Consider the following 26,202-nt stretch of genomic DNA (forward strand, 5'->3'; position numbering starts at 1 on the left):
AAAGAGGACTCGCCCATCTCTGACAGCTCCGGGGCCAGCGCCAGTGCTCCTTCGTTTCTCCACCACTGCCTCAGCCAACCAGAGGGCGTCATTCCTAACCTTAACCACGCGAACCGTGGGCTTGCAGGGGCAGGCGCCGTGCACTCCATCCTCTAGTCCCACACCACACGCCTAGCGGGTAGGGGACAACTGGCTCTGACTTCCCTCTGCAGCGGAGGAAGTGTGAGCTGGCTTTGGTTACACACTTGTCTGGTTCTATAAGCCTGTGAGTGTTTTCCCTGGTCTCTGCCCAAGCTTGGCTATGGATTACATAAAGGGGTAATGGTGTTACCGAGAACGCCATGGTGCCCTCAGGGGACCCGCGGGGAGCGGAGCGCAGGCACGCAGAGAAGGGGCCGGCAGAAGGTTCCGTGGAACTTTGAAAGGCCACAGGTGTGCTTGGGCATCATTGTGGAGGAAACAGACTTTGAAAAAGAAAATAGCCGTGGAGCCACGAAGAAACCTCCGGAGTCGGTCTGGGAATTTGGGAGGAAGGAAAGGGATGGAGAAACGAGGGCAGGAAAGAGCCAGCTCGCTCCTGTCTTCTGCCGTAAGAATAGTTCTTGCGGCTTTAGAGAGGGGACGCGGGGTCTGGAGTCCTGCTCTGGGCCGCTGCCGCGCGCCCCGGTGTGCAGGGCACCTCGCGGCGCTCAGCTCCTGGAATGTCGCCCTTCTCCTGTTGCTCGGTGTCACCAACCAGCCTGCAGCCCGGGTGTTCGGACCCACGCTCAGGTCCAACACTTGGGGTCGTCTTTGGTCACTTCTTTCCCTTTCATCAGTAGTTGCATCAGAGACCGCTCAACCCCTCTTCTCGTCCGGGCCGACTTTCCGAAATCAACCCCCTACGCGGGGCGATGGGGCCGCCGGGGCAGGCCAGGCACCCGCGGGTGGACAGGATACGCGACGGGGTCGGGATGGGGGCAGGCGAGGTCCTGGCGACCAGGACAGGGACCAGGATCTCGGAAGTGGGCGGGCCTGGGGTGGGGCGGGGCTGGCCGCTCGGAGGTGGGCGGGGCCAGGGTCTCCACGGGGCGGAAACCGGCTCTCTGCGGTGGGCGGGGCCGGAATGGGGTCGGGCCCTGGCCGCCGGGAGGTGGGTGGGGCCGGGATCTCGGAAGTGGGCGGGCCTGGGATCTCCGCGGAGCCGAGCCGGCTCTCCGCGGTGGGCGGGGCGGGCCGGGAAAAGTTCCCGGAAGGCGGGCCCCGCGTCCGGACCCGGTGCGGAAGTTGCCGGCGCCGCGCGCCCTCGGGCCAGGCCCGCAGCCATGTCGTCGGGGGACGCGGGGTCCGGGGGGCGGGAGGGGGCCCCGCGCACGGCTGCCGCGCTCTGCGGCCTGTACCACGAGGCCGGGCAGCGGCTGAGGCGCCTGCAGGACCAGCTGGCCGCCCGAGACGCCCTCATAGCGCGCCTCCGCGCCCGTCTGGCCGCGCTCGAGGGGGACGCGGCGCCGTCGCTCGTGGACGCGCTGCTGGAGCAGGTGGCGCGCTTCCGGGAGCAGCTCCGGCAGCGGGAAGGCAGCGCCGCGGAGGCCGCGCTGCGCCAGGTGCGGGGGCCGCGCGAGCCGCGCTTCCTCGGCGCGCGGGGCGGCGTGTGCCCGCGTCGCCCCTGGCGGGTGTCTGCGCCCGAGTTGAGTTTGAGGGCGTGTGCCGGGGAGCGCGCGTCCGGGCTGGGCTCCGCGCGGCGCGCGCCGTGGGAGGGCTCGCGGCTGCGCGTCCGCGTCGGGGTCCGAGGGCGGCGGAGGGCTGGGCCGCCTGTTTGAGCTCTGCGGCGGGGGTGCTTGTGCTGGCCGGGGCGGCGTTCCTTGTGCGGCCGCAGCGGTGGGTGCTGCCGAGCCCGGCCTGAGGGTTGCGTGTCGAGTCGATTCTGAGGGGCAAGAGCCCGCTAGTGTCTGCGGGGTGTGGACGTGTAGGCTCGCGGGCTGCGTGCCTGCGTCAGGTTCCGAGGGGTGTGTGCGCCAGCGGTGGGCCTGAGCGGGGTGCGACCGCGGAGCGTTCTTGGCGGGGTGTGCGTCTGTGTGCGCGCGTGGGCCCTGAGGGGTGTGTCTGTGCGCTGGGCCCTGAGGGCCGCGTGTGCCCGTGCGGGGGTGGGGCTTGTTTGCCGCCGCTGCTCCCGAGGCTGCACCTGCCCGTCCGGGCTCCGAAGGCCGCGTGTGTCCGTGCTGCCCCCAGGGGGTGCGCCCCGGCGCGCGGCTCGGGAAGGGGCGTGTGCCCGTCCCGGTTCTTGGGGTTGGTGGGCCTCTGCTGAGGCTAAGGGTCTTACCAGGTCGCGTGTGGGTCGCCGTGGGTGCGTCACTCAGGTTTCTGAGGGAACTGCTCGTGTGTGGGATCTGAGGGCTGTGTCTGTCTGCGTTCAGTTGTGAGGGAGGCGCGTGGGTCTGAGTGTGGGTTCTGAAAGGTGCGTGTCTGTGCTGACTCTGGGTGTGTTTACCCCTGTTGGGTCTGCGGGGTGTGCGTGTCCCTGTAGAGCCCGGGGATGCAGAGTCTGGCGGGTTCTGAAGGGTGCGTTTCCCCAGATGCATGTGTTGGTTCCGAGGGTTCCGTGCTCACTTCAGTTCTGAGCGCTGTGCGCCCGAGGGTTGTGTGTGCCGTGTTGGTTCACAGGGGCATGTGTTCCTGCGGGTTGTGGGGTGTCTGTGTGTGCGTATCGGTGTCTGAGGGGTGTGTGTGTTTTGACTAGGGTCTGTAGGTTGTGGATCTGTGTTGGTTCTGAAGGTGTGTCCACGTTGGTTCTGATAGGTGTGTGTTTGTTCACAGTGGGTCTGAGGGATGTGTGTCTCTGGGTTGGGTTGATGAGCGTGTGCCTGTGTTGAGTCTGAGGGTACTTCGCACATACTGAATCTGAGGTTTATGTGTCTGCGTTGGGTTGAGGAAAGTGTGCCCGTGTTGGCTCTGAGGAGTGGAGTCCTTGTGGGTTCATGCTGTCTCTGCAGTTTTGCTTAATATCATGTCAGTGTGTTCTTACCCGCATCATTTTAAATGCCTTCAGAAGCCAGATGGCTCCCTCACTCCAGCTCTTTCCCTCTTCCTGGGAAAGGTGATTATAACTCATCAGGGCAGAAGGAAGTCACCTGGTCTACACCACTGCTCTTAGTGCAGAGTGGCGATCAGAGCACATCGTACCCAGAGCAGCACTCTACTTGCAGTCTGGTAGCAGCTGGTTCTCAGCTGACATGTGTCCCCAGTATCCCTTGGCCCCACAGCCTCTAACCAGAACCCAGAGAGAATTCTGACACATGCTACAACACGGATGAACCTTAAGGACATTATGTTAAGTCACAAAAAGACAAATGCTGTATTATTCCATTTGTAGGAATAATCTAGAATAGTCCAAATCACAGAGACAGAAGGTAAAATGGTGGTTGCTAGAGAAGGGGCAGGGCAGAGTGGGGAGATGGGGAGTAGTTGTTTAATGGGTATAGTTTCAGTCATACAAGATCAAGAGAGGTACAGAGATAGATGGTAAAAACAAACAAAAAAAACCAAAAACACAATACACACACACAAGGAGCCTCATGCAGCCTACTATAAAGGGTGTATACTATTCCACTCATTAGAGAGCATGGCAGAACAAGGAAAGAAAAGCTGCAAGCTGATGTATCAGGGCGAGGCAGGACCCGTGAAGCTAGTACCCAGGGCAGGGATAAGATGGGGTTGATGTATGTATTACATTGGTCGATTTCCTTTCCTTTCTCCCTTCCTTCCTTCCTTCCTGTCTTTCATTTTTTTGATGAAATATGTTTGTGGTCTTAACCACAGAATAATGTATTACCTAAATCTATGTGTAACAAATCTGGTGAAAAATTATCTTATTGGAAAAATTTAATGATATCATTTTGTTCATTTTGAGGGATTAATCCCAAGTCCTAGATAGAAAACAAACATCAAACACATAATTATGCTTCATGTCCCCCCAAAGACTTCATTCTCATGCCATTACTGTTTACTAAATATTTATCAGGAATTGTCTGATTGTCTTCAGGTATTATAAGTGAGACCCTAACGATAAAGTTACCTATGTCAAGACCATGATCAGTTTGCAACATGTAGAAAGTAGAACTAAAGTGCAAATGGAAATAATTCATATATATATATATATATATATATATATATGGCATAATCTCTTGCACATAGTTGATGCCCAGATGTGAATGTCATCTGTAATTGCCACTTAGGTCTTTATTTACTGAGCTTGCATTTACTGAGCATTTAATATATGGGAGTGGACTATGTATAAGCAGGCATCATGGGTTATGTTTTTCTATTTTTCCCAAAACTAAGTATAGTACATTCATTTCACAAAAATGTTTACAGTATCAGAGTTGTGCCAGTAGTAGTGTTAATCTGTAGCAGTGTTAATTCAGTATAATTATAGTGAAGAGTGTTTAGAGAATAAAATAGGAAGTGGCTGTAAAATTAGATTGGGCCAAATTATGATGGCTTTACTACGTTATAAAGTTGTTAACTGCACATTCTATTAACCACTAGGCTAGATGATCAAAGATGATCAATTGCCAATTCTTGCCCTCAAATTGTGGAATCAAACATGCATATAAATGCTCACTCCTTTAAGCAAGTTGTAAAAGTGATGGAGGGATGTGTAGTGGGGAAGTACTGAACATAGTTTAAATAGGAAACTAAGCTAACCTAAGTTTCCAAACCAGAACACTGGTATTATAGTGTCAATAGCTTTTTTTTTTCCTTTGGGTATAATTGACATACTAGTTTTTCAGGAGTGCAACATAATGATTTAATATTTGTATATATTACGAAATGACTATCACAGTAAGTCTAGTTAACATCCACTAATCAATTTTTGTATGTTTCATCATCCTTGCATTCCACAAAAAAAAAATCCCACTTGGTCATGGTGTATAATCCTTTTAATATGTGCTGAATTTTGTCTACTACTATTTTGTTGAGAATTTTTGCATCAGTGTACATAAGGGATGTTGGTCTGTAATTCTGTTTAGTGTCTTTGTCTGGCTTTGATATTAGGGTAATGCTGGCCTCATAGAATGAGTTAGGAAGTGTTCTCTCCTCTTCAGTTTTTCTGAAAAGCTTAGGAAAGATTGGTATTAATTCTTTAAATGTTTGATGGAATTCACCCATGATGCCATCAGTTCTAGAGCTTTTTTTTGTTGGGAGATTTTTGATTACTGATTCAATCTCCTTACTAGTTAGAGATCTATTCAGTTTTTCTATTTCTCTGTGATTTGGTCTTGGTAGGTGTTGTGTTTCTGAGAATTTGTTTCATCTAGATTATCCAATTTGCTGGTGTACAATTGTTCATAGTATTCTTTTTATAACACTTTTTATTTTTGTAGAATTGGTAGTAGTGGGTCTATTTGTATTTCTGATTTCAGTAATTTGAGTATTCTGTCTTTCCTTTCATAGTCTACCTAGCTAGAGGTTTATCAATTTTGCTGATCTTTTTGAAGAACCAATTTTTGGTTTCATTGATTTCTGTAGTAATTTTTCTGTTCTTTTTCATTTATGTCTGCTCTGATACTTTTTTTTCCTTCCTTCTGCTAGCCTTGGGTTAGGTTGTTCTTGTTTCTCATTCTTTAAGTTGGAAGTTAAGTTGTTGATTGGAGATCTTTCTTATTTTTTAACGTGTTTATAGCTATAGATTTTCTCCTTAACATTGCTTTCACTGGATCCTGTAAGTTTTGGTACATTTTTCACTTTTCTCTTAAGTATTTTCTAATTACCTTGTGATTTCATTTATCTCTTAAGTATTTTCTAATTACCTTGTGATTTCTTTGATCCTTTGGTTAAAGAGTATGTTTTTAAATTTCCACAATTTTGTGAATTTTCCAGTTTTACTTCTGTTGTTGATTTCTGACTTCATCCTGTTATAGTTGGAGGAAATACTTTGTATGATGTTGACCTTTTAAAATCTGTTGAGACTTACTCTGTAACCTAACATATGGTCTATCCTGGAAAATGTTCCATGTACACTTGAGAAGAATGTGTATGTTGTTGGATAGAGTATTCTGTACATGTCTGTTAGATCTAGTTGATTAATTGTGTTGTTCAGGTCCTCTATTTCCTTACTTATAGTCTGTTTGGTTGTTCTATCTATAATAGTGAGGTTTTGAAGTCTCCAGCTATTATTGTAGGGTTGTCTCTTTCTCCCTTCAATTCTGTCAGTTTTTGCTTCATATATTTTGCTGGTCTGTTATCAGGTGCATCAGTGTTTATAATTGTTATATTTTCTTGATATATTAAATACATCAATATATAATGTGTAATATATTCTTTGTTTCTTGTAACTTTTTTTGAATTAACCTTTTTTGAATTAAAGTTTATTTTGTCTGATATTAATATAGCTCCTCCTGTTCTCTTTTGGTTATTAGTTGCATGGAATATGTCTTTCATCCTTTTACTTTGAATCTATATATGTCTTTGGATCTAAAGTGAGTCTGTTGTTAGACAGCATATGGTTGAATCATATGCTTTTATCCATTCTGCCAATCTCTGTCTTTTAATTGGAGATTTTAATCTATTGACATTTAAAGTAGTTACTGATAAGGATGAAATACTTACGTTATTTTGCTATCTGTTTTCTGTATGCCTTATACCATTTTTTTATTCCTTATTTTCTGCTTTACTGTCTTTTGTGTTTGATTTTTTATATGAAATATTTGAATTCTTTTCTCATTTCCTTTTCTGTATATTCTGTACCTGTTTGTGTGTGTGTGTGATTACCGTGGGAATTACATCTAACATCCTAAAGTTACAACACTAATTTGAATTTATGCCAGCTTAACTTCAATAACATACAGCCCTGAACCATCCCTACCCCTTTTGGTTGTTGATGTTAATTCACAGAATTAAATCTTCATATATTGTGTGCCCTCAAATATAAACTAATCTTTTAAATGTATTAGTCTCCTAAATCATGTGGGAAATAACAGGTGGAACTACAAACCAAAATTACAATAATACCAACTTTTAGACTAGTAATTTTTGAAAAGTATTTTAGCCTCATATCATGTAGAAAAGAAAAAAAATTGAGTTATAAAATGTTGTTGCGGTGATTCCAGCTTTTATCATTGGCCATGCCTTTACCTTTATTGGCATCTTCATTTCCTCATGTAGCTTTGAGGTGTGGTCCTTTGAGTTAGTGTCATTTCATTTCACCCTACAGGACTCCCCTGAGTGCTTCTTGTACGGCAGGTCCGGTGGTAACAAACTCTCTCAGCTTTTGTTTATCTGGGAATGCCTTACTTTCTCCCTCACTTTAAAGGACAGTTCTGTCTTCTTGGTTGACAGTTTTTTTCTTTAAACACTTTGAATGTATGGGCCCACTGCCTTCTGGCCTCCAGAGTGTCTGATGAGGCTGCTGATAATCCTGTTCAGGATCCCTTGTCTGTGACCTGTTGCTCCTCTTGCTTTTTTCAAGACTCCTCTTTTCATCTTTGGCTTTCTGAAGTTTGATTATTATGTGTCTTGGTATTGGTCTTTTGGGATTCCTCTTAGAGTTTATTGAGCTTCTTGGATGTTTATTCTCATGTCTTTCATCTAATTTGGAAGTTTTCAGCCATTGTTTCTTCAAATACTCTTTCTGCCCCTTTCTCTCTTCTCCTCAGGCTCCCGCAGCGCGTGTGTCGCTCTTCTTGATGGTGTCCCAAGGGTCCCTTAGGCTCTATTTACTCTTCTTCAATCTTTTTTTTTATTCTTTCTCTTTAGCCTTGAAAATTTCCATTGTCCTATCTTCATGTTTGCTGACTCTTCTGCCTGAACAAATCTGCCTTTGAATCTCTTCAGTGAATGTTTCAATTTCAGTTATTGTACTTTTCAGCTCCAGAATTTCTTTTTGTTTTTTTTCTAGGTTTTCTACCTCTTTATTCATGTTTCTGTTTTATTCATATATTGCTTTCTGACTTTCTCCACATCTTCTTTTAGTTCTTTGAGTGTCTTTAAGATGGTTGTTTTAATGTCTTTGTCTAGAAGATCTAGCAGAAGTTCTTTTCAAGGGGCATTGTCTGTTAATTTATTTTTCCCTGTGAATGGGCCATATTTTTCTGTGTCTTTGAATGCCCTGTGCTTTTTTTTTAAGATTAAAAACTGGACATTTGTAATAATGTGGTATTTCTGGAAATCAGATTACCCTTCTTCCCCATGATTTGCTATTTTTTTTATTATTGTTTTTGTTTTTCTTTGGTTCTTGTAGGTTTTCTCTGTACCAGGGATCAGTCTAAGGCATAACTTAAGGTTTCTCAGGTCTTTTCTGAGCCTGCACCTTTCCCTGGGAATGTGTGATCACTTTTGAATTTTCCCCTTTTGTGTAGTTCTTTGAATGTCCTAGTCTTTAGTGTCTGGCTCCCAAAAGGGGAAAAAGAAAAATGAAAGGGGGAAGAAAAGGGCACTAGGTTTTTAAATCCCTTGGAAGTCACTTCAGCTGGAGAGGGAGGGTCTTACTACAGTAGGAGGAGGTGCCACAAGTCTGTCTGCCTGTTTGCACCTCTGTAATCAGAAGCAGCAAAAAGCAATCAGAGCACAGATACCCAGTATTTGGAGAACAGGGTCTTTTTTGCCCACCTTGGCTCCTGCAAGCTGTATGCAGGCTGCTCCAGAAACAGGTGCATGGCCTCCAGTGGCACGGCTGTGGGTGGGATGGGTAGCTGCTACTGTACTAAGAGCTGAAATTGACAGATTTATTGTCCGAGTCCTCCTATGGAGGTAGCAAGTCTTCAGGACTCCAGAGTTCCAAAATAGCTGCAATAGACAGATCCTGCCAGTGAACTGTTCTTTAGGTGGGGAGACAGATTCCTGGTGCTGCCTCCTCTGTTCTGTTCTCAGAATCTTCCAGGCCATGTTTGGATTTGTCCTTACCTATTTGCCTGATCCCCTACTGGACTCTTACAGTGCTTGGTGCTTGTGGTAAAGGCTCAGTGAATTGGCCTTTCGTAAAATCCACGTTTGCTCCTGTCCTCTCACTGTCCCATCAGCTGCTGGTTACAGGGATAGCCATGGGTGGGGCTGTAACCTGCGTGTGGGCACCCACTGAGGGCTGCCCAGGAGAGAGAGAGAAATGGGACTGTCCTGGCTTGGACAGTGTCTCCTCCTAATTCCTCTCCACCTGGAGACTGTGACTGTGACCTTGTTGGGAAGTAGGGTCATTGCAGGTGTAATAAGTTAAAATGAGATCATACTGGATTAGGGTGGACCTAACAAGACAGCCAAGTGAAGATGGAGGCAGAGACTGGAGGGACGCATCCCCAGGCAGAGGAGCAGAGGCCACCACCAGAAGCTGGATAGACAAGGAAGCCCCTGGAATGCACATGGCCCACTAATACCGCATTTTGGACCTCTGGCCTCCAGAACTATGAGAGGATAAGCTTCTGTTGTTTCAGGTTACCCTGTCTGTGGACTTTGTCATGGCCAAGCAGATTAATAAAGGGACGAGGGCCAAGAGGCTGTGCCTCTTGTTTTAAAGGCCAGTCCACCAGACTGCTACAAGAATTCCTGACACTTCTGTGTCCGAGAGTGGAGCCATGGGACTTCTAGGTCCCAGCAACGGGCTGTCCCAGGGGACATCAGCCATTTGCTGACTTCGTGCATCACGGCGGTGTGTTTAAGCCAGGATTCTGGGACAGGCCTCGCTGTGTGGCACCAGTGCCTGTGTTCTGTATCCTCAGAGCTGTTACTGATTGGACAGTGGCACTTAGTCAGACGAGCCATATGCGTCTCTCCCACTTCAGAGCAAGCAGCAAGCGTCTAGAGCCTGGGGGCCTGAGGGAGCCTGGGGCCTCTCGCACTGTGCGGGGAGGACAGGTCAGGCAGCCCTCTGTGGGGGTCGCCCGTCTGTGCAGCGCGTGACCTCCCCGTGGTCTTACCTGTTTCTCCAGCTCTGGCAGGTTCCCAGCAGCGAGGGAAAAAGCAGCCCCAAGGAAGGTGTATGTTGTCACCTGGCTAGTCTCCATGAGAGCCAGGTTATTTCTAAACTGATGTTTCAAAGAGGATTTTGAAGACAAAAAATAAGGCCAGTGAGTCCTTCAGGTTCAACCAAGCTCACCCCTCAAGTCAGCCTTGTGTTTGGGAGTTTTCCACGTCTGTGTGGTAAACAGTTTGAGCAGAGGGCCCTGCTCATTGTATTACCCGGTCTTATTCCCAGACATTGATCGGGCATCCACACGGGGCCCGGGCTAGTGCCCATGGCTGGGGTGTGGGGACGAGAGAGAGCGTGTCCTTGGGGAGCTCCCTGAGCCGGGAGGTGCTGCCCTGTTGCTTATTTTACTGTCTCCATTTGACCAGAAAGGAAAGATGCTTAGAAATCTGGTGCTGCCTGAAGTCCTCCAGCCTCAGAGAAGATGTGAGGGAGCTGTGGTAGGTGGGAGCAGTGAGGCTGGAGTGGCCGGTACTGCTGCCTCCTTGCCCGGTCACTCCAGAAGCTCCCTGGGCCCCATGAGCCTCAGTTTGCCCGCCTGTGGAATGGGAGATGACGGAAGCTGTCTCATAGGAGGCGTGGAGGCTGCACAGCTGGAGCAGAGTAGGGGCCTAGAGAGCACCTGCTGTTGCTGCTGTCACCGTGGGTGTCACAGGGGCTTAGGAGTTTGTTAACTTTATGGTTCCATGGGAGACTAGCCTTCACTGGTATTGTCTATAGACTTTCTATCTGTGCTTGTATTATCTGTGTTTGTGTGTATACTGATAGCGGTTTTGTATGAATAGCATGTATTTATGCTGAATGCATTTCAGCGTCAGGTGGGGACAGGATAGACATTTCTCTGTTGTGCTGCTGAAATCACGGCTTTTCATTCGAGTAACTTTAGAGTGTAACGAGGTGCCCTCTCATTGCAGAACTCTCGGTGCGCCGTTGGTGTTTATACCACGCTGTGGAGGGTAGCTAGGTCTAGCTTGGGAGAATGTGACAAGAAAGGCCCATGCTCTCGGACACTTCCATCCCACCAGGAGTGACAGGGCAGCACTGGAGCTGTGATGCTGGTGGAGAGAAGCAACCCAGGTGCGGGGTGGGCCGTGGCTGGCCTGGCGTCAGGGACACTGTGGAGGGAGGGGCTCTAGCTGCACTGTCCACAGAGTAAGAATGTGGGACAGGGCCTGAAACAGCTGATCATGCCTTCAAAACTGGTCAGAGTTTAAAGAAAACAAACAAATCCAAGACCAAGAAACAGGCCTGGGTTTTTTTTTAGGTTCAGAAGTGATCAGCAGTGAGAACCTGAGCTTCTATTGGGATTTAGCATTCTTTTTCCTGTTTATAGTGTTTTACATTAAGGCATAGTTGGTTCTCACTTGTGTAAATAAATGCCCCATCGCACTCACCCAGACCAAGTGACTTGGCACCAGCTGGCAGCCCACAGCTGTGTGGACGGGCTCAGAAGGCCATGGGTAGTGGCCCCCAACGCCCCCTTCCCAGTCCTGCAGGTTCAGCGTGGTGCTGAAGGGCCGTCTGCTGGGAGGAGGTGCCGACTGGCCGGCTTTCAGAGAAAGGCCTCTATTTCTCTTTCAGTCCAGAAAGGCATGGACTCTACTCAGGGCTGAGGTCGTCAGGGCCATGAGATGGAAAACTAAGGTGTTGACTGTACAAGAATGGGTCTCACCAGGCTGAGCGACAGGTACCCCTGAGATTGTGACTCCTGTGAAGTCAGAGGGCAGTGAGATGTGAAGGAGTGATGTGGCACCTCTGGGCAAAAATCGCAGTTTCTGGGCTCATTGCCAGTGAGCTGTTCCCTTTTACACTTTGTCACACCCGCCGTCACCAGTTCTGCTAATTCTGCACTTGCCAGGGCCTGACCCCTCACCGTCTTCCCAAGCCTCTGCTCTGTCCTCTTTTGAGTCCCTGCTGTGGAATGCAGATCTAGAACAGCCTCTCCTTCTAGGCCTTCACCAAGAGAGCCAGCCGAGCACCCTAAGTGGAGGTTTTCTTCTTTTCTGTCTTTTTGTTCACTTCTGGAGTGAAGTCCAAGGAAAACAGGAAGGGGAAGACTCAAAAATTCCCTGTCGGAGAGAGGGCAAGGTTTCCAGCATGTTCCCTGGGTTATCTGGCTGGAGCGGTGTGGTCACGTGCGCTTCTCCGCGGAGGAGGTTACACAGATGCACCGGCTGTTTGGGTGGAGGAGCTGGGGGCAGCCCTTGCCTTGTGGATGTGGTGTGGGACCCAGGTCTGGCTGTGTGCCCGAGTTCCACCAGTTATTTCTTAACCCCGGTCTTAAAGCAATCCCAGCCCTGCGACCTCTGGACATTTGTCCCATGGCCCTATTTGCATGAGTACGAGGAAGCGGCCGCCTGTCGGAAGCTCCAGGCTGTGGTTAAAGTGTAAGGCAGGTCCTGTGCTGCTGTGGAATAAGGTTTATTACGAAGGAGGGAAGAAGTAGGTGAAGAACGGTGTTGTAGGTCCATTTGTATAAAAATACACGTGTTAAAGAAGCTTATAAACGCTCCAGAAAGATGCTTGGCCAAATAGTGAATAGTTGCCTCTAGAGAGTGAAGCTGGGGGCCAAGGGGCTGGTGGGAAAAAAGGAATTTAAGTTTCCATTTTATTTCCTTCTGTTTGTTTGAATTTTTTGTAACCATGCACACATTTTTGTTTTTGTTTTAAAGCAGTTAAGAGAATAATGTTCAGGGTTCCATTAGTAATCTGGCCCCGTATTTCGTTCCACTGTGGTATGAAGGTTCTGGGTTCCTGGTGTCACCCCTCCTTGCGCGGAGCCCAGACCCTTCTCTTAACCGCCTCCTCCCTGGGGAGCTCAGGCTCGTCCTGACTTTGCTGAAGCTGTTTCTTCCTTCGTAGGGAGGACTGGCTTATCCTGCTTTACCTCCCTCATGTACTGTTTATGCTGGAAAGTTCTTTGAAAATGGGAAAGCACAAAGTTAAGGCTGGGTTTAAAGGAAATTGTAATTTCCAGGACTTCTTAAAAAAATTAATTGGGGTCAGGAATACCAGTTTCCTAGAGCCTCTGTAACAAAGGGCCTTAAGCTGAGTGGCCTAAAACAGCAGGAATTTAATCCTTCAGCATTTTGGAGGCCAGAAACCCGAAATCAAGGTGTTGTCAGCAGAGCTGCACTCCCTCTGAGGCTCGGGGTGGTGCTGGTGGGCCCCTTCTTTTCCTCTTTCAGCTTCTGGTGGCCGCCGGCATCCTTGGTGTTCTTCGGCTTGTGGACACGTCACTCTGGTCCCTGCCTCTGTCATCACGTGGCCTTCTCTGTGCTGTGTCCAAATTTCCTTCTTATAAGGACACTAGTCATTGGATTAGGGTCCATTCTAATACAGTTGGACTTCATTTTAACTGATTGTATCTTCAAAGACTGTATTTCTAAATAAAACACATTCCCAGGTACCAGGGGTTAGGACGTGGGCATAACATTTGGGGAGTGGAGTTTCTACCCTCCTATTACGGGGCGTTTGGAATTGCCACACTTAGTAATTTGATGATGTAAAATCTAAAATTACGAATTTGCTCATGGAAAGAGAATTTTAGACGGTGTTTCAGATAGATTATAGGCTGAAATCCCCGAGGTTAATTATTAGATCAGAAGCCAGCCCCCAGGTGAGCGTGTGTGTTAGCTGCTGATGGGTGCCTTTCTTTTGCTTTATGAACATTTATTTCTGACATTGCTCTTTTTAATCAAATAAACTCTGCTTTTAAATTCTGCCTAGGAAATCGAGCGACTTTCTGAGCAACTAGAAGAAAAAGAGAGGGAGACACAGCAGCTGATGAACCAGCCAGAGTGTGAGCGAGAGAGGGAAGTAGCCCTGCTGAGGAGAAGCGTGGAGGAGAAGGAACGGGCCCGGGCCGCCAGCGACATTCTGTGCCGCTCCTTGGCGGATGAGACCCATCAGCTGCGAAGAACTCTGGCTGCTACTGCCCACATGTGCCAGCATCTGGCCAAGTGTCTGGATGAACGCCAGCGCGCACAGGGGGACGCGGGAGAGAGGAGCCCTGAGGTAGGCCGTGGTGGAAGCAAACTGCAGTGAAGACCTGGGTGTGGCGGGAGGCCTTGCCTTGCACCTTGGGACCCCTGGGCTGTCACGGAGGTCAGGGCACCCAGAGCCCACTTGTGTTCTTGATAGTGAGGGTCAGCTGTTGGGGCAAAGCCTGCCCACCCAGGGATTTCTTCTAGAATGGCGGAATGTGCAGAGGTGACAGGAAAGCAGATGGCTTGTGTCACCAGCTGCCGCACCCAGACCCGTAGCTGATCCTGGGCCCAGGTGGGAAGACGCAGCTGAGGACGACGCAGGCAGACTGGGGCAGGAGGGGCTGTGCTGAGTGTTGGGGGGGGGGCAGGTGGGGAGACCACAGAGTGAGGCGCGGGGTGGTGCCTCCAGGTGCTGCCCAGGCAGGGGCTGAGCCCCAAGCGTCTTGAGATCTGTGAGCACCAGACATCGGGGGCACCACGTGTCTGAGCAGAGCAGGGCTGGCGTAGCTGGGGCTCTGCCACGGGGCTGACACTGGCATCTCTGCAGCTGGCGCTTGGGTACGTCCTCGCAGCAGCACGGCCTGCCGCTGTCGGGCGACCTGGTCATCCTCATCAGTGACATGAGGACAGAGAGCCCCTCCATGCATCTGTGACCCCTGGCCAGGTGCTGCGCAGGGGCAGGGGACAGTGGGGCCAGGTGTCAGGTGGGCCTCCACCACAGGTTGGATCTGGGCTGTGGCTTGTGTGGGGGCTGGTGGGGGAGGGGACAGTGTGGGTTTCAACGTCAGGAATCCCATTCCTGAGAAACCAGGGGCTCCTGGGCGTCAGGGTGGCGAGAACAACTGGGCTGAGGCCACCTTCCCTGCCTATCTTCTTCCACCCGACCCCAGCCTGTGCCCGTGGGACAGACAGGGAGACAGGCATGTGGTGCACGCCCCTCCCAGGCTACCCTCCTGCAGGTCCTTTCCAGGCAGTTCTCTGAGGCTGCGCCAGGGTTGACACAGAAATGTCCTCTGCGACGTCGGGGGCGGATGGGCCACCCAGCCCGTTAGCAGCAGCTTTGCTGGGGAGCCCGCTGGGGAGAACCTTGGTCTGAGAACCACCTGTCTCAGCTGGGTGGATTCCACGAAAAGGGAACCTCAGAAAGAACATAGCATATTTCAGAAACCAAAGTGCTTTCTGGGAGGAGGCGGTGTTCTTGTCCGATTTTGAGTCACTGTGTCATTTCCCTCTGCAGATTTGAAAGCAGTCACACGTCACGGCTGGCCTGGGCAGGCTTGGGGCCGGAGGCTCTTAGTAGTCTCCAAATCAGCGTCACTTCTCAGCCCTGGGCTGGCTGAGTCACCCGGGGTTTCCCGGGGCCTGCTGGGTAGGATGTGTAGTTCCTTTGTCATTAGAGGGGAATTCTCAAAAATAATGTCACCAACGTACAGCCCACTGTACTGTTAAATGCACTGAATTTCTAGGGTTCAGATGGACTTTTCAGAAGATCTTGGGTTAGTTCTGCCCACCAGATAGGGTTGGTTTGGCTTGCGGCTTTCTAGGCTGAATCCCCGGCCCTGTGTGAGGCACAGGTCAGAATTGCTGAATTTGACCCTGATGGTCTGCAGCTTGATGGAGTCGTGGGTTCAGAGGGAGTGAGCTGGGTCCACGGCCAGGCTTGCTCCTGGCGGTTTTGTGGCCCTGTGTTGGGATGTTCTCTGGTGTATAATGGGATTAGGCTTCTGCCCGCCTGCCCCCTCTGAGGATGGAAGATCTCAGGTGATGGGAAGACTGTGTGGCCTGGCCCCAGTGTAGTGTGGGCTGGGCCAGGGCGAGGGCGATGACCCCTCCCTCTTACTTTCAGGAAGCTGCAGGTCCTTTCCCGTCTCCATCTTACTTCTCTGTGGAATGAACGGCTGCCATCTGCCACGTTGCAGTGCCTGTCTGCCACCTCGATGTCCAGTTGTGACTTCCACCTCTCTTGCTGCAGCACGTGACAGTCATGTTTGCTGACTCGCTGTCTGGTCTTTGTCCCTTTCTTTTTTTAGCTCTCTTTATTCTTTTTCATTACAGGGACTATATTCAAGCCATTGAATATAGTTCCCTGCTATACAGTAGGGCTTTATTGTTCGTCTATTCTGTACACAGTAGTTTGTATCTGCCAATCCCAAACTCCCAATTTGTCCCTCCCTCCCCCTTTTCTCCCCTGGTAATCCTAGGTTTGTTTTCTATGTCTGTGAGACCCTCTCTTTTGTAAATAAGTTCATTTGTGTAATTTTTTTAAAGATTCTACATATAAGTGATATCGTATGACATTTGTCTTTCTTTGACTTACTTCACTTAATATGATAATTTCTAGGTCCATCCATGTTGCTGCAAGTGGCATTCTCTCATCCCTTTTTATGGCTGAGTAGTGCTCTATTGTATATATACCACAACTTCTTTATCCAGTCATCTGTCGATAGATATTTAGGTGGCTTCCATGTCTTGGCTACTGTAAATAGTGCTGCTGTGAACACTGGAGTGCATGTATCTTTTTGAATTAGTGTTTTCTCTGGATATTTGCCCAAGGGTGTGATTGCTGGATCATAGGGTAACTTTATTTTTAGTTTTTAAAGAAACCTCCATACTGTCCTCCATAGTGTTTGCATCAACTTACATTCCCACCAGCAGTGTAGGAGGGTTCCTTTTTCTCCACACCCTCTCCAGCATTTATTATTTGTAGACTTTTTGATGGTGGCCATTCTGACTGGTGTGAGGTGGTACCTCATTGCAGTTTTGATTTGCATTTCTCGAATAATGATGTCGAGCATCTTTTCATGTGCCTGTTGGCCATCTGCATGTCTTCTTTGGAGAAATGTCTATTTAAATCTTCTGCCCATTTTTTGATTGGGTTTTTGTCTTTTTGATATTGAGCTGTGTGAGGTGCTTATATATTTTGGAAATTAATCCCTTGTCAGTCACATAGTTTGCAAATATTTTCTCCTATTCCGTAGGTTTCTTTTTGTTTTGTTTATGGTTTCCTTTGCTGTGCAAAAGCTTTTAAGTTTAATTAGGTCCCACTTGTTTATTTTTGTTTTTATTTCCATTATTTTAGAAGGCACGTCCAAAAAAAATATTGCTGAGATATATTTCAAAGAGTGTTCTGCCTATGTTTTCCTTAGGAGTTTTATAGTATCCAATTTTACATTTAGTTCTTTAATCCATTTTGATCTATTTTTGTATATGCTGTTAGAGAATGTTCTAATTTTATTCTTTTACATGTAGCTGTCCAAGTTTCCCAGCACCACTTTTTGAAGAGACTGTCTTTTCTCCAACATATATTCTTGCCTCCTTTGTCACAGATTAATTAACCATAAGTGTGTGGGTTTATTTCTGGACTCTCAGTCCTGTTCCACTGATGTATACGTCTGTTTTGGTGCTAGTACCATGCTGTTTGATTACTGTAGCTTTGTAGTATAGTCTGAAGTCAGGGAGCCTAACTCCCCTGGTTCCATTCTTCTTTCTCAAGATTGTTTTGGCTATTCAGGGTCTTTTGTGTTTCTATACAAATTTAACAGTTTTTTGTTCCAGTTCTGTGAAAAATGCCCTTGGTAGTTTGATAGGGATTGCACTGAATCTGTAGATTGCCTTGGGTAGTATGGATATTTTAACAATATTGATTCTTCTAATCCAGGAACATGGTATTATCTTTCCATCCATTTGTGTTGTCTTCAGTTTCTCTCATCAGTATCTTACAGTTTTTGTAGTACAGATCTTTTGCCTCCTTAGGTGGGTTTATTCCTGGGTATTTTATTCATTTTGATGCAGTAGTAAATAGGATTGCTTCCTTAATTTCTCTTTCTGATATTTCATTGTTGGTGTATGGAAATGCAGCAGATTTCTGTGTATTAATTTTGTATCCTGCAACTTTACCAAATGCATCGATGAGCTCTGGTAGTTTTCTGGTAGCATCTGTAGGATTTTCTGTGTAGGATTTCTCATGTCATCAGCAAACAGTGCCAGTTTTACTACCTCTTTTCTGGTTTGGATTCCTTTTCTTTCTTTTTCTTCTCTGATTGCAGTGGCTAGGACGTCAAAGACTATGTTGAGTAAAGGTGGTGAGAGAGGCATCCTTGTCTTGTTCCTGATCTTAGAGGAGATATTTTCAGTTCTTCACCGTTGAGTATGATGTTCGTTGTGGGTTTGTCATATGTGGCGTTTATTATGATGAGGTGTGCTCCCTTTATGCCCATTTTCTGGACAGTTTTTTATTATAAATGGGTGCTAAGTATTATCAAAAGCTTTTTCTGCATCTATTGAGATGATCATATGGTTTTTATTCTTCAATTTGTTAATGTGGTATATCACATTGATTGATTTGCGGATATTGAAAAATCCTTGCATGCCGGGAATAAATCCCACTTATAGTATATGATTCTTTTAATATATTGTTGGAGTCAGTTTGCTAGTATTTTGTTGAGGATTTTTGCATCTATGTTCATCAGTGATACTGGCCTATAATTTTCTTTTTTTGTGATATCTTTGTCTGGTTTTGGTATCAGGGTGATGCTGGCCTCATAGAATGAGTTTGAAAGTGTTCCTTCCTCTGCAGATTTTTAGAATAGTTTCAGAAGGACAGGTGTTATTGACTCTTCTCTAAATATTTGGTAGAATTCGCCTGTGCCATCTCATCCTGTCATTCATTTGATAGGAGTTTTTAAATTACTGATTCAATTTCAGTACTGGTAATTGGTCTGTTCATATTTTCTATTTCTTCCTGGTTTAGTCTTGGGAGATCGTATCTTTCTAAGAATTTGCCCATCTCTTCTAGGTTTTCCATTTTCTTGGGTATAGTTGCTCATAATCGTCTCTTATGGTCCTTTGTATTTCTGTGGTGGCAGTTGTAATTTTTTTTTTTTTCATTTATGGTTTTATTGGTTTGGGTCTTCTCTCTTTTTCTTGATGACTCTGGCTAAAGGTTTATCAATTTTGTTTATTGTTTCAAAGAACCAGCTTTTAGTTTCATTCATCATTCCTATGCATTTATTTATTTATTTAAGTCTCTATTTCATTTATTTCTGTTCTGATCTTTATGGTTTCTTCTGTTCTATTAACTTTGGGTTTTGTTCTTTCTTTAGTTGCTTTAGGTGTAAGGTTAGGTTGTTTGAGATTTTTCTTATTTCCTGAGATAAGCTTGCATCACGATAAACTCCCCTCTTCGAACTGCTGTTGCTGCATCCCATAGGTTTTGGATTTTCATTTTCGTTTGTCACTATGTCTTTGATTTCCTCTTTGATTTCTTCAGCGATCCATTGGTTGTTCAGTAGCATATTGTTTAGCCTCCACATGTTTGTGTTTTTTTGCAGGTTTTTTTTCCTAGTTGATTTCTAGTCTCATAACATTGTGGTCAGAAAAGATGCTTGATATGATTTCAGTTTTCTTAAGTTTACCAAGGCTTGCTTTGTGGCCCAACATGTGATCTATCTAGAGAATGTTCCTTGTGCCCTAGAGAAGAATATGTATTCTGCTGCTTTAGGATAGAATGCTCTATAAATATTAAGTCCATCTGGTCTAGTGTGTCATTTAGGGCCTGTATTTTCTTATTAATTTTCTGTCTGGATGATTTGTCCATTGATGTAAGTGGGGTATTAAGGTCCCCCAGTATTACTGTGTTACTGTCAATTTCTCATTTTATGTCTGTTAACAGCTGCCGTATATACTGAAGTGCTCCTATGTCAGGTGCATATATATTTACAATTGTTATATCTTCTTCTTGGATTGATTCCTTGATCATTATGTAGTGTCCTTCATCTCTTGTAACAGTGTTTATTTTAAAGTCTATTTTGTATGATACAAGTATTGCTACTTCAGCTTTCTTTTGGTTTATGTTTGCACAGAATACCTTTTTCTATCCCCTCACTTTCAGTCTGTATGTGTCTCTAGATCTGAAGTGGGTCTCTTGTAGACAGCATATATATGGATCTTGTTTTTGTATCCATTCAGCCAGTCTCTTTGTTTTGGTTGGAGTGTTTAATCCATTTACATTTAAGGTAATTATCAACATATGTTCTTAATGACATTTTGTTAATTGTTTTGCATTTGTTTTTGTAGGTCTTTTTTTCCTTTCCTTTTTTGTTCTCTTGTGATTTGATGACTGTCTTTAGTGTTATGTCTGGAGCCCTCTTTCCTTTTTGTGTGTATCTACTATAGAGTTTTGGTTTGTGGATACCATGAGGTATTTGTGTAGCAGTCTGTATATATACATGCTCGTTTTAAGTTGCTGATCTCTTCATTTTAAATGCATTACAAATAGTGTGTTCATACTTTCCTCCCCTCACAATGACTGGCTTTGATATTATATTTTACATCGAGTTGTTTTGTGTATCCCTTAACTGCTTCTTGTAAATACAGATGATTGTACTCTTTTTGTCTTTTAACTTCCCTATTAGTTTGTATGTGGATGATTTCCTTTGTTTACCGTATGTTTGCCTTTACTGCTGAGCTTTTCCATTTAGTAATTTTCTTGTTTCTAGTTGTGGTCTTGCCTTTTCCACCTAGAGAAGTTCCTTTAGCATTTGTTGTAAAGCTGGTTTGGTGGTGCTGAATTCTTTGAGCTTTTGCTTGTCTGTAAAGCTTTTGATTTCTCCCTGGAATCTGAACGAGAGCCTTGCTGGATAGAGTATTCTTGGTTGTAGGTTTTTCCTTTCATCATTTTAAATATATCTTGCCACTCCCTTCTGGCCTGCAGAGTTTCTGCTGAAAAATCAGCTGATAACCTTATGGAAGTTCCCTTGTATGTTATTTGTTGCTTTTCTCTTGCTAATTTTAATATTTTCTCCTTATCTTTTAATTTTTTGTCAGTCTGATTACCATGTGCCTTGGTGTGCTCCTCTTTGGATTAATCCTGTGTAAGACTCTCTACACGTCCTGGACTTGGCTGTTTCCTTTCCCAGGTTAGGGACGTTTTCAGCTATTATCTCTTCAAATATTTTCTCAGGCCCTTTCCTCTCTCTCCCCTCCCTCTGGGACCCCTACAATGTGAGTATTAGTGCACTTGATATTGTCCTAGAGTTCTCTTAAACTGTCCTCATTTCTTTTCATTCTTTTTCTTTTTTCTGTTCTGTGGTGGTGACTTCCACTGCTCTGTCTTCCGGCTCACTCATCTGTTCTTCTGCCTCATTTATTCTACTGTTGATTCCTTCTAGTGTGTTTTTTCATTTCAGGTATGACAGTCTTCAGGTCTCTTTGGTGGTTCTTTATATTTTCTAACTCCTTGTTAAAAACTTCTAACTTCTTGCTCTGTGCGTCCATTCTTCCCCTGAGTTCGTGGACCGTCCTCGTGATCATTACTCTGAACTCCTTCTTGGGTGGATTTGCCCATCTCCACGTCACTTAGTTCTACGGGGGTGGCATCTTGTTCTTTCGTCTGGAACATACTCCTCTGCCACCTCACTTTGTCTAAATTTCTATTTGTATTTTTATCACCTGATGGGTTAAGTACATTTCTTGACCTTGGAGAAGTGGCCCTCTGTAGGGGACGTCCTATGCGTCCCAGCAGTACACTCTGCCCTCTTGTCACCTGAGGGCCAGGAAGCCGGCTGATGCCAGGGTAGGGGTCTGCCCTGCATTTGCAGATTCGGTTTTGCAGGCTGTGGGGTCACAGTTTTCTTACTTCTGGTGTCTGCCCCCTGGTGGATGAGGCTGGACTAGAGGCTTGTGCAGGCTTCTTGGTGGCAGGGGCCAGTGCCTGCCCACTGGTGGGCAGAGCTGGGTCCTGGTCCTTTGGTGGGCAGGGCTGTGTCCAGGGCTGTGCCTTGAGGTGGCTGTGGGCCCAGGAAGTCTTTAGGCAGCCTGTCTGCTGACGGGTGGGGCTGTGTTCCTGCCTGGTTAGCTGTTTGGCCTGAGGCTTCCCAGCACTTAAGCCCACAGGCTGTTGGGTGCGGCAGGTCTTGGTGCTAATGACCCAAGCAAGATGTCAGCCAATGAACACTCCCTGATCCGTCCACCGCCAGCTTTTACATCCCCAGGGTGAGCATCAGCTGCCCCCCACCTCCTCAGGGGACCCTCCAAGACCAGCAGCCAGGCCTGGCCCAGGCTCTTATGCATCACTGCTTTGGCCCTTGACCCTGGTCCGTGTGAGGCTGTGTGCTCTTTCAGAGCACACTCTGTCTCCTCCAGTCCTGTGGAGCTCCTGCAAGTAAGCCCCGCTGGCCGTCAAAGCCAGATGCTCGGGGGGCCTGCCGGAGCCCTGGGCTGGAGCAGCTGGTACGGAGCTGAGAGCTCTCGGTGCCGTGGGAGGACCTCCACAGTGCCATTATTCCCCAGCTGCGGTCGCCCACCCAGGGGGTGTGGGACCCGATCATATCGTGAGCGCACCTCTCCTTCCACCCGCTTTGGTTCCCGCTTTATGTCTCCAGTTGTAGAAGAGTTTTTTTTGGTAGGTTCCATCTTTTTTAGTGATGGTTGTCCAGCAGTCAGTTGTGGTTTTATTGTATTTGTGAGAGGAGTTGAGCTCAAGTTCCTTCTCCTCCACTAGCTTGACAAGATCTTTGTCCCTTCCTTAAGCAGCCGAAGTGTGCAGGTGGGGATGCCTCTGTCCACGCTGTTGTTGAGAAGTTACGGGAAGAAAATCGACTGTTAAAGCAGAAAGTGACTCACGTGAGTGTCTGTAATACTTAACACGGGAAGAGCCTCCCTGTATGAACCGCAGGTGCGGGCCCTCTCCTCGGCTGTGCCAGGGTTCCCGCTGCCCTCGGGCCAACTTGGCTGATACACATAGTCCCCAGAGATCCGATTTTTGCTAAAAGGATGCACACAACACGCCTGGCCATCCTCCACCCCTCCATGATAGTTCACATGTTGATAAATGAGGTACAAGAATTACCATCAAGGATAGCCTTTAAGGCAGAAAAATTGCTGCAGGTTTACTTCTGCTTAAGGTGGTTGCTGGTGGCCATCGTCACCGTGTCTCAGGTTTGTCTGGCGGTCTCAGTGGCCCCTCTGCACAGAGCAAAGGCAACTTTAATTTAAAGGGAAAACTCACCCAGCTCATTATTGCTAATAAATAGCCCCGGGGTGAGCACTGGCTTAGAGCAAATGTCTCAGCCGCCTTCACCAGGAGCTTGTCGGCCTCTTCAGGTGGAAGACCTCAATGCCAAGTGGCAGCGCTACGACGCCAGCAGGGACGAGTACGTGAGGGGCCTCCATGCGCAGCTGCAGGGGCTGCAGGCCCCCCACGAGCCTGAGACACCCTCTCCGCCCGAGCTGATGAGGAAGGAGATCTCCCGGCTCAACAGACAGTTGGAGGAGAAAATAAACGACTGTGCAGAAGTGAAGCAGGAGCTGGCGGCCGCGAGGCGGGTGCGGGATGCTGCGCTGGAGCGCGTGCAGATGCTGGAGCAGCAGGTGCCGCCCCTTGGGCTCGGCAGCCCCGCCGTGAGATCGCCCCGTGTCGGGCAGTCTGAGCCGAGGTCTGGGAGGCGCTGGGAGGCTGGAGAAGTCTGGCGGGGACTTTTCCTTCCTTGAGCAGAAACAGCAGCGTGGTGACAGCTAAGTGTGTCTCCTCTCAGATTCTCGCGTACAAGGATGACTTCACATCAGAGAGGGCCGATCGGGAGCGGGCTCAAAGCAGGATTGAGGAGCTGGAGGAACAGCTGGCCTCCCTGCAGCCCCGGGCGTCCTGGAGGCAGGTAGAGCAGGCGGCGCGTCTCCTCCCGCCCAGACTGAGCGCTTCTTTTCTTTTCCTTTCGTGAACTTCAAGCTCTTCTGCGTGTGTCTGCCCAGACCCTGCTTCCCCACTCTGGGCAGAGCCTCCTTGCCCGGGGCTTGGACTTGGTGGTGGAACCTGTCCACTTCTCCCCATGTTTGTTTGTAGATGGGGTTGGCATGATGTCGTGTGACGGCAGAGGTGGCTGGCCTGGCGCATGTCCTGCACCCAGAGGGCATGTCCTGAGCTCAGGCTCCCTCCTGGGAGCTTCCTGCATGCGTGTCTTCTTCTCGCTCTGAGGCAGGGACCCCAGTCACACTGTCACGCAGGTGTGGACACAGAGGCCCCAGGTGTCTGATAACGAGCCCCTGGGCATGGAGATCGGCGTTGCAGGCCGGTGGGCCCTGCACCTCACTTTGGGCTCAGTGCTGTCCCCACCAGGGGGCTGCTTCTCAGGACGCCTGGCCTGAGTGGGAACTGGAGGTTTCTCCCTGCAGAACCTGCTACCCACATGCCTCCTCTCCTCCCTGGATCTGCTTGGCGTGCTGCAGAAATCTCACGAGAGCTTTGTTTCTTTAGCTGCTCAGAGTACCGAATACATATTCTGTCCTGGAGCAAACCTTGGGCCCCCCAAAGAGCGTCTGTCCTGACACAGACGGGACGGTGGCGGTGGCCCTGGGGACCTGTGCACCCCGGTGGGGTGGGGATACTGAGCTGTCCTTGGAGCTGTCCCTCCTGCTCAGTCTCAGGGCAGTAGGAGCTGCCTGCACTGCCCCGTCCAGCAAAACTGGTGGGCCTTGTTGGTGGCCACAGGAGTGACCAGAGCCTGCTGAGGACTAGGGCATTTGCACTAAGTGGCCTCTGTGTCCCTTTCAGCTGCAGCCTGTGCCCTCGGGCATTGGGTGCCCTTGCTCCGCCCCTGATGACACCCCCATGGGCGGTGGAATTGAAGGTGTGAGCTGAGAGCCATGGCCCCAGGGAAGAACCAGACTCCCGTGTGGCACAGACACCAGGCCACCTGGAATGAGGTTCCCAAACAAGCAGTGATGAGCACCGGGGCCGCGGTGCTTCGTGACTGACGTCTGGGCGCGGGTGCCGGCTGGGCCAGGGGCACGTCCTGCTGTCTCTGGAGGCGCCTGGGCCCACAGACGAGGGCAGTTTGCCGGGCTCTCTGTCCTGAGCTGTGCCTCCCACTCTCCATGGAGGCGTGTGGGGTGGGTCTCTCAGGCTGATGGGTCCACACACTTCCACCCACTCAGGCCTGACCCTCATGAGCACAGGCAGGAGCTCTGTGGCTCCTCAGTCGTTCACTAAGCATGTCCTTGTTTGGGCTGCGGCACCACGCCAGGGAAGGTGCCAGTCCCACTCGGCGACGGATATGTCTGCTTGCTGGAGCCCAGGACCAGCCATGTAAGTGGACCCTTCCTTGCCTTTTTTCTAGGACTCTCGAGAGACAGGCTCCTGCTGGATTCACGCCGGGAGCAAAACGCCCAGGCGCTTAGACGCCGGTGCTTTGGAGCTGGCAGCACCTGGTGGCCGGAGGCCTGGGACAGGGTCCCAGCGGCGGGGACTCCCTGCGGAGCACGGGCACCCCGGAGCGAACCAGAGAGGCCAGGGGGACCTCCAGTGCCCTCACTGCCTGCAGTGCTTCAGCGATGAGCAGGGCGACGAGCTCTTCAGGCACGTGGCCGAGTGCTGCCAGTGAGGACCCCAGAACAGGCCGGAGGTGCTTTGGAGCCTTCACCTCGGCCCTCCTCGGCCAGAGGGAACTTCCGGTGGGGCTGGAGGCAGAGGGGAGGGTGTGAGCGTGTGTGCCTGGGAAGGCCCAGCTTCGCTTCTGATGTGGGGCTCGGTCTCCCAAGCCATCAGGCCAAGACTGTGACAGTCTGTGCAGGAACGCCCACAGGCCAGCACGCCAGCCCTGCCCAGCTGCGCCTGGGGGTGCTGCAGCTTGCTGGGAAGAGGTGGGCTGCCGTGGGGCCACGTGTGTGGTCCCCAGGGTGGAAGCCCCGCCCCCACCAGGAGGCATGTGTAGCCCAGCATCGTGACGGCACGTCGGCCACCGCAGAGCCCTGTGTCTGCACTGAAAGACATTGCATTGCAGTGTTTGTTGTGTATCCGGAAGATACAACTCATTTATTTCACATTTACTTATTTTTATAATAAACATACTTGCTACAGTGTCTGCTCTGAGACCATGTTGGGGGCTGGGTGCAGGGACCTGGCAGCATTTCCATCTGGGCAGGGGCTGGACCAGTGCGAGAAGAAACACTCCTACTGTTTGACACCTGCTGGTGCCCTCAAAAGAGGGTCGGTGGTGGGTCCAGTCACTTCGCCTCTGTGGTTGGCCTGCTTTAGCCCTGCCCAGGGTGTGACGTCGCGGGCTGGAAACGAGGCGGGAGGAAGCAGCCTTGCAGGTGGCGGACTGCTTGCGGCGTCCCATGGGGTCAGGTTGCTGGGGCAGCTGTGTTGACGCAGTTAACCCTCACAGCCATTCCAAGAGGGAGGTACTGCTGTCATCTCAGCATGGGTGTGGATGATGAGGCACAGAGGGATAAGGTCACTTGCCCAAAGTCACACAGTAGCTAGGTGACAAAGCTGGCTCCCAA

At 48.8% G+C, this 26,202-nt stretch overlaps 1 protein-coding gene across 6 annotated transcripts; it reads left to right on the forward strand.

Moving 5' to 3' along the window:
• The first annotated feature begins 1,215 nt into the window (after positions 1-1,215).
• Positions 1,216-25,776, forward strand: TNIP2 (TNFAIP3 interacting protein 2). Of its 6 annotated transcripts, none has more exons than XM_074351680.1 (6): positions 1,216-1,583; positions 13,664-13,951; positions 22,453-22,545; positions 23,026-23,357; positions 23,457-23,572; positions 25,035-25,776. In XM_074351680.1, exons 1-6 carry the CDS (start codon positions 1,305-1,307, stop codon positions 25,250-25,252), a joined length of 1,326 nt encoding a protein of 441 aa, XP_074207781.1. In that variant the 5' UTR covers positions 1,216-1,304; the 3' UTR covers positions 25,253-25,776. The 6 variants fall into 6 exon arrangements, with proteins under 6 accessions (XP_074207781.1, XP_074207787.1, XP_074207802.1 ...); XM_074351686.1 differs by having other exon boundaries at positions 22,456-22,545; XM_074351701.1 differs by having other exon boundaries at positions 23,457-23,576; positions 25,035-25,242.
• The last annotated feature ends 426 nt before the right edge of the window (positions 25,777-26,202 follow it).

Source organism: Camelus bactrianus, chromosome 2 (genome assembly GCF_048773025.1).
Source record: "Camelus bactrianus isolate YW-2024 breed Bactrian camel chromosome 2, ASM4877302v1, whole genome shotgun sequence".
NCBI lineage: Eukaryota > Metazoa > Chordata > Mammalia > Artiodactyla > Camelidae > Camelus > Camelus bactrianus.

Excerpts from the sequence above, each read along its gene's own strand:
- TNIP2 (XM_074351680.1), top strand. The coding sequence starts at position 1,305 with ATGTCGTCGGGGGACGCGGGGTCCGGGGGGCGGGAGGGGGCCCCGCGC. Across the intron at positions 22,546-23,025 it reads TAAAGCAGAAAGTGACTCAC|GTGGAAGACCTCAATGCCAA; the intron begins GTGAGTGTCTGT and ends CGGCCTCTTCAG. Across the intron at positions 23,358-23,456 it reads GTCGGGCAGTCTGAGCCGAG|ATTCTCGCGTACAAGGATGA; the intron begins GTCTGGGAGGCG and ends GTCTCCTCTCAG.